General features: G+C 38.0%; 1 protein-coding gene across 1 annotated transcript in view; it reads right to left on the bottom strand.

Annotated features, from left to right (window-relative positions):
• Positions 1-1,842: 1,842 nt before the first annotated feature.
• LOC144773136 (diphthamide biosynthesis protein 3-like) overlaps positions 1,843-8,071 on the bottom strand; it is a 103,890-nt gene continuing 97,661 nt past the window's right edge. The window contains exon 3 of the mRNA XM_078657993.1: positions 1,843-4,529. Coding sequence (XP_078514119.1) covers positions 4,461-4,529 — 69 coding nt within the window. The 3' untranslated portion in view covers positions 1,843-4,460. The remainder of the gene's footprint in view (positions 4,530-8,071) is intronic.

The following is an 8,071-nucleotide window of genomic DNA, read 5'->3' as shown; positions in this document are numbered from 1 at the left end:
CTATTTTTGTCGTTTTTTCTTTAACACAGGAACCAGTTGACGACAGGGGAGAGGAGAAGGCGGATGATGGCAGGTGGAGTTAATGTAGTTATTTACTGTATGTATTTGACTAATGTGACCGCTTCCCTTCACAGGTAAAAGAGCAATGGGATAGCTTGAGCACTTGTTGCCAAGTTTGTTACCAACGACTGACGAATAAATAGGGTGTTGTGGAAGGTGACGATTGATGTAGCTGAAAGACACACAATAGATGGACGGAAATTAAAACATTCACCCCCAGTCAAGAGATCTGGGTTAAATCCATCATTCTTTTGCTCACACTGCCACCCCAGTTTAGACCTGGTCATATGAAAATCAGTCTTGATCTTGACCCTGTGCCTCATGGGAACAGTTCAGCCCGAACTGCTAAGCCAGGTCCTCCCTGGACCGGAAACAAGCATCCTAGGACTGGTTTCGGGGTTTTACCCCTCATCAGCCAGTATAGCTTGAATCCAGTGGCACAGTGAGCCCAGGACCCACGTCTGGGCATACACGGTGCACTTAGGGCCAGAAAGCAAAAGACACACAATTGATGGACGGAATGCAGAACAAATCAAAATATTCACCCCCAGATTGATGTATCTGAACCAGAAACGACGCCTTGGCTAGAGGTAAAAAAAGGTGTTAAGGGGGGGCGGGGGGGGGGGGGGGGAGATTTGACGATGGAAGTACTAGACCCACGGAGGAGACTAACACAGTTCCTATATAATAAAGTCACTGAGATGGAAGACATTGAGATTGTTCGGGTTGCTTGAAAAAATAAGACTGGGCAGGGTGTCTCGAACAGTGCACAAACTTCCCAGAAACATTGCAGAGAATTACATAATCAGAATTAGGATTGGGGGGAGTATAATGAATTTGCAAATGCAGAATTCTGTCAAAATGGTGAATATTTTACATTTACAAAAGTAGGGTTGTTGTAGATTAGTAAGGCACGATTCTTCCTGAAAAACAATAAAACATTTGAACATTTTGGTATAGTGACAAGCACTTTCTCACCGTGTAACGCACACAAGGAAACTCCTGTCAATTGTATAATTATATTTCATGGGAGTGACCATGAAGGAAACTTCATCATTTAATAGGAAGGAAAAATATTTCTCCACAGAAGAACATGTTTTCTCTGTGGAGAAATAAAAATAAGAGGACACTAAATGTACTAACACGTTCCCATCAAATTTATGCATGCAGATTTTTCCCTCTGGTGGAAAACATGCATTTCTAAATTTTAGCCCTTGGAGTACTCAAGGTAGCAAAATTTGCATAATCCGCATTCAAATAATTGTGTGAAAAGAAAAACTGACAGTTTGTGCTATATTTCAGAGAAAAATGTATCTTTAGATCAATTTTTGATGCAGGGATGCATTTTGCACAAAACAATTGAGCACAAAGCACTGTGAACAACAGTCACTCAAAATCTGATGTTTCTGCGAGTTCACTGTGAGTTTTTAGCACAACTGGCATATATTACATAAAGTGGTATTATGGCAAAATATTGGTAAGAAATTCCATGAATGCCGGCGTAATTTCAATTTTGCCCAGTCTTAGTTTTCTTGAGCACTCCTGGAATTCTCTTTTAACCCATAAACATCTGAGAATTTGCTGCAGATGTCGAATAATCCTAATGCTGTATATTTCTGACATTCGTGCAAGGGACGTTGTAACTAGGGCTCTTAGGTTTTAATGGAGAGAAATAGTAAAGATCCATTTACATTTAGACATTACCATGCAGCATATATTTGAAAAAAAACCTGGAAGAAAAAAATAACATAAAAAAAGAGGTTCAAGCAAATACCTGAAAAGTACAGTATTATTCTTTATTTTTCACATGAGAAAAATGATAAATATATATTTAAATGTATAAGCCTCTGCACTTTCTGTTCAATGGTGGAGTCACAACTAATGAATATCACAGTTGAAACTAAATAAAAATGTTCATTCTGTAGAACTGCTTTCTAAATTTAAATAAAAACCAAAAAGCAGCAAACACCCACAAAAGATTCCAGCCATGGACCTCTTGCTTCGTAAAATGCATGTTCTAATTAGCAAAAAATACTCATCAAATATCAAAAGTAAAAATTTTGATTAAACAAAGAGGATTTTTTAATTTCATGTTATACTTTCATTCATTTACTATGAACAAAGGTATTTAAACTTTGAATGGGGGGGTGAGGAGGTTGCATGGTCTACAAAACCAAAATCAAGATACATAGGGGGATATGTACAACAGAAGTGGTGGAGTGAGACATTAGCCATCATGGCTTAACGCCTCACTCCGCCACTTCTAAAACACAAGGCTGCACCATATTTACTACGATATGGTGCAGCCTTGCGTTTTCCCCTGCGATGATGCTACACTTAGCAGTATAGCACCAATGCAGTCACCCTTTCACCATAGTGCAAGGGTGTCTGCGTGCAAGGGAGAATTGTTTATGTGTAGGAAGGTGTCCCTTCCTGCACATAAACAATCCTGAAATGCCATTATTTCATGTGTGCTGCTTAATGCAGCACACATGAAAGTCACAAAATGGCATTAAAAAAATAATGTTTATGTCCGGGAAGCGGGACCTTCTTGTACATAAACAATCCATGGCATTTAACTTTTTCCATGTTATGCTGCACAAGGCAGCACACATGGAAAAAGCAAAAATGAAGAGAAATAATACATTCCTCGTTTCGCCAACTCACAACCAGGTTTTAACTGGTCTTAATTTGGCGCTGCCTCCTATGTACGCTGCCCTTGTACATAGGGGGCAGCATCAAAATCAATGGGTGTTGCAGAGGAACGTCCACCTTAACACCCACTACTCACCCATTTTACGCTAACCATAGCGTGAAAGGGAGGCAACGGTATGCTACGTTCAGTGGCTTAACACTGCCTTATAAATAAGGCTAAGCCCCTATCTCTACCACAACTTCGAGAAGGGTGATGTTGTGGTGGCGATGGGGGCTTGTACATATGCCCCATGGTTTTGCAACAATATTTCATCTGGTTTTCTTGTCAAAGATTGTGCGTCTATGCTATTCCATAGTTTAGATTTGCATGTGAGTGAACATGCACTATTTTCCAAACTGAGATCCTAGTATTTTTGAAACAGAGGAGGAATAGAATTTCAAACCATTTACATAACAGTGTACATTGTGCCTGTAAATCAGATACACATTTTAAAGAAATTCAGTCTCTTAACAGCAACTGCACAGCAGATAACTGAAAAAGCAATGTTTGTAAACCTTTCTCTAGAAAGCACAGAGGCAAACATACTGAAAGATAAATATGCTTACAAAACAAATTATTCCAAGTTTAAACCGAAGCTGAAAGGGGTCTAACAGAAGTGGAAGGAAAAGATCAGAGTAACTAATACAATTTGTGGTAATAAAAAGAATATTTTTTGTCTGAATGACCTATTCTAGGCAAGACTGATTGTTAAATGCAAGCTCTATTGATTTTAGTTCATGCGAAAATGCATTTTAGTCATTTGAACATCTTATATTCCAAATATATCCAAGAGTCTACTGTACGAAAATTAAGAATTGATAGCTATGCTTGAACCTTGTGCTCCCTTTCTCTGATCTAAAATTTGGCTTACTTTTCAACATAAAAAACCCAACTGCATTTCAAACTAAAACAATTTCAAAAGGCAGAAGTAGTTATCACTCATGTTTTCTTGCTTTAGTTCTGCATATTTTTAACAAAGTAATTTCAAAAGTATTCCAGGGAGTCCCAAACATACAACAAATATTACATATTTGCAGATCATGGAACAATGTTGCAAAATATGCATATATAATATATATGCTTTAAGGCCAGTTCTCTAAATAAAACAAATCATTAGGACCTATATGGGGGTACAGTGATGCTTAAAATCATGAACTTAGTGCGGAGGAAGCCAAGTCAAATTATGTGCAGGAGACATTCCTTGCCAGCTTTCGCAAGACAACTGATGTAAAGCTCCCCTTTCATGATACAGCGAAACCTATTTGGCAATAAATACTCCATGACCATTTTGTTGTTGAAAGATAAATGTGGCCTGAGCAAAAAGTACTTAGTTAAACAGGGAATAACACATAACACATGTGTACTCAAACCACCACATGAAAACGTTTTCAGTCTTCACTTGGGATGAGCTAAAAGGAAATTTTCAGAAAAAAATATGTGCATATAGAAATTGTGGATAATATAAAAATTCCACATATCTTGCCTTGTCCGATAAAGTACACCTGCTGAACCGTTTCCAGCACCCCCATAAGCTACATTTACAATGTCTTAAGAGGTGCTCGTAAATAAAGTTTCGGAGCAGTCCATTTTCCCACATTATTTTCAAGATTCCCGGGGTCCTTGACAATTTTGCCAGCATTATTGTTTCCAACTGAATATCACCAGCAGCTAACTTTTCAAGTTTTTTTTTTTACTTAAAAGATGTTTAACATTTCACCAAATCAGTTTTGCTGGAGGAAGAAGCAGAGACGACTTCACCGGTCATGAACAGTTCCTAGAATGAAAATACATAAATCCATCAGTTGCTGTTGTTACTTTGCCAAATTCACAGATTCTGCAATTGAAACATTACGCTGTACCTTGCTGCAAAACTGTTTTAAACATTAGGCTAAACTGAGAAAGGATAAGATACACAATATCTCAAAATGATCCAAGAATAGTGTAGAATTCAAGAATATTGAATTCACATGATTTTACTAATCTATCAGTCCTAATACGGAGGTAATACTAGCAATATAAGAAATAATACTTTTGGAAAAATGAAAAGGTATACATTAGTTTGAATAAATAAATCAAACACTATAAGACAAGGAATAAGTATATTCACCAATGTACCATGGATTGGTGAATCTGGACCGTAGGATATTCAAAGGGCTACTACTAACAATTTTAAGCCCTGTGGGCGGGTAATGATTCTAGAAAAAACTATCTCAAAAGGTGAGATAACAATTTTTTTAAATTACTCTCATTATTCAATAAACTGAACTTATATTTTGAATACCATTTGGCAATTCATAAACAATTATCGATACAAAATAATATTCTACAAAAATAACCACAGCAACAAAACAAAAATGGAAAGCTTCATATATGTAGCAGTCTTCAACTCACATCCAAAGCCTGCAGCAAGACTGGATAGCAGGTTTAAAATCCAATAGATGCAACAGTAACTGTGGATGAACGTGGCATTATAGTTTCACAACATGCTTCTGCAACAGCTTTCGTAACCACATTGTGTACACAATTGTACTAATAAGGTTTATACGATGTATGGTTATAAGAATCCAGAGTAAAACCTCAGGGATATCATTATGAGGTGACTTGTCCTCCCACAAATTAGATCCAAACAGTGATGGGGAGGATGTTATGGTTGAAGAGTTTAATAAAATTGAGAATTTCTGTGGATTTTAGATTGTAACCATACCATCTCATCACCTGATGTTTCAGAAATGATGGCAAAGTTTCTGAAAGCGACTTTGTAGTTATGATTATTTTGGGTATTCCATAGCCAATGCAATATTTGGTTTATTATTAACTGTTATTGTCTGAGAAATCTGGACACAATTTGGCCGAGGCACGGTTCTCTCAAGTATAGTTCTTTGCTTTCCCTTGGGACGATTTACCATGTGATGGAAAGAAATCTGAAGTAGGAGGTGCCCGGGAAGGTAGCACACCCATACACCATAAAATAAAGAAATGAGTTTGGGGAGGGCAAAGCATGAAAAATGTTATGCCACATTTTTGCGAAGGGATTCATGGTCTAGCTGGGATGTACAGAAGTCCTGTCCCCCGTTTTAAGATGGTAGTCCAGGGTCATCACTTTCAAATGTTTGCAATAGCCATCAGCTTGCAGATCCAGAAGTGATAGCGGGAAGCAAGTCCCTGTTTGGAAGTGATGCAATCAAGCAAGATAGTGGTTGAGCTCACACGTCAGTAGGGCTACAAGCACTGCCACCATCATGCTATGACTGCGATTAAGAAGGTGACTAATTTTGCTAGTTGGGATCACAGCGCACAAGCATCTGCCATCTTTAAAATAGTTTACGTTTAATCTAAGATGGTGGCTGAGAGAATGACATTTAAAGCACAGATAGAATAAAATAAATTAAAAACCATAAACCTCATTGACAAAACGGGCACTAAGGAAAGGGACACTGGTTGCAGTACTTGGCAGATGGATGCACCCTGAAAGCAGAGTCAAATGAAGAGTTTGAGGTGGCCTGGTGGTTAAGCAGAGGTATGGCTTTTGGCCACACCCTAAGTCCAGAGAAAAGCCTCATCTAATATTTCTGCTATGCTCCTCCCAGAGTGGGAGCCGGAAGAATTAAACTCACATGGGTCACTGCAGATTTCCACCTACTGTGCTTATAATGCTCATTATCTTGCAACTTATTCTCTTTTGTGCTGATGTCTATATGAAATGCTGTCTTCTCTGGGATTCTGATTCAGTTTCTACTTCTTGTTGCCTGCTTTCTGGTGGAGCATGTTCTGGTCTTTTTGGTGGCATGAGTAGTAGCGAGGGAGGCTGCCAGCTTGTAATAAGGAATGCCCTGGGTTTTTGTATATACCGAATGTCTGGCATAGCCGTAACATAGCACCCTGACTTTCCCTTGTCTTAATCTCCTGCTAGTCTCAACCCTTTCCCATTACTTTACAAATTCCTGATGGGTGGGTATGGCTAACGTATGTGTGCAGCAGGTTCTGAGGTTAAGGAGGATGGGCACAAAGGAAGGTCTAGTAACCTGCCCAGATCCAAGTGAATACAGTCAAGAATTAATTAAACACTAAAAAGGGTTAGGCTCTATGTGAACTTGAAGTCTCTTTTCACACTCCAAAGGCAGTATATTGAAGACAGCAAGAAGATCTTGGTTTATCAACTCCAAAAGGGGCTTTTTAAGAAGAGGGGAGCTACTCAAACCTTAAAATAGAGCAAGCCTTAGGCAGCATGGCTAGCTCAAATTGGAAAAGTCATTTTGATACCACTACAAGGGAGGACAACTTTGAAGTGAGCAGCCTTTTAAAAGGTAAAGAATGTGCTTGCAGTTGAAGAGGTAGAAGAGGAACGTAAGAACAAACATTTCCAATTCAAAACTGTTGTACAGAACCAAAGTCCAGGAAATAGAAATAATAATCCTTCACTAGAAATGACCGCTAATATAATATAGCACCGATGCCTCACTTACGATAAATATAGGGTTAACCATCAAATAGGGGTTTGGAACTTAGGTTGTATGATAAGCTTCATAATGAAGTACGATTAACGACTCTTGAGTGGTAAACTGCACAAGAAAATCTTGTTTTCATCTTGTTACATTTGCTCTGCGTTCAGAGACAGAGGTCAAATGCCAGCTTATGTCTTGTTGCAATTTGCTGCTTATTTTATCCTGGTGGTTGTTATTTACTTTTCTTTCTCGGACTGCAAAAATAGAAGATTTTGTAAAAGTGAACAGTCTGACAATTGTGCTGTACAAACACTGTGACACGAAAGGGTGTGGGGTGTCAAGTTTGTATTCCCAACACAACATTTAAATAGCTTGTAAATGGACAGTACAAACATTTCAAACTATATTGCAGTTGTAATGAAAGCACATTTTAGTAATTCTGTATAATGAAAACAAAGATTTTAATAGGATGGAAACCAAACAGATCAAAAAGAGCTTAATAGGATTAAAACACATCAGATCTCTTTACTTGGTGATGTGCATAATATAAATATTGTTGCTGAAACCCAGTGTCCACAGATTGTTTGTAAGCTATATTATGCTATTGGTAAAATTGTGCGTTTTAATGGAAAATATGCTGTTTGTAAATGACAGTGCCCTACCACATCATGCTTTAGTCATGTATTTATTAAAAGTGAGTTTTTAAACATGAACTGAGAAACATTCCCGCCTCGCCCTGATGACCATGCTATTAGTACACCAAGTAAAGTAACAGGCAAGTTAGGGTCATGTGTACCTTTATACATGCAGCAAGTCTATTACATCAACCGAAATAGTTTTCTGTTCAGCAGAAATGCTGAACTTGCATATTTGA

Source organism: Lissotriton helveticus, chromosome 8 (assembly GCF_964261635.1).
Source record: "Lissotriton helveticus chromosome 8, aLisHel1.1, whole genome shotgun sequence".
Classification (NCBI taxonomy): Eukaryota; Metazoa; Chordata; class Amphibia; order Caudata; family Salamandridae; genus Lissotriton; species Lissotriton helveticus.
Note: the sequence above shows the minus strand (reverse complement) of the source record. Positions and strands in the feature narration are given on the sequence as shown.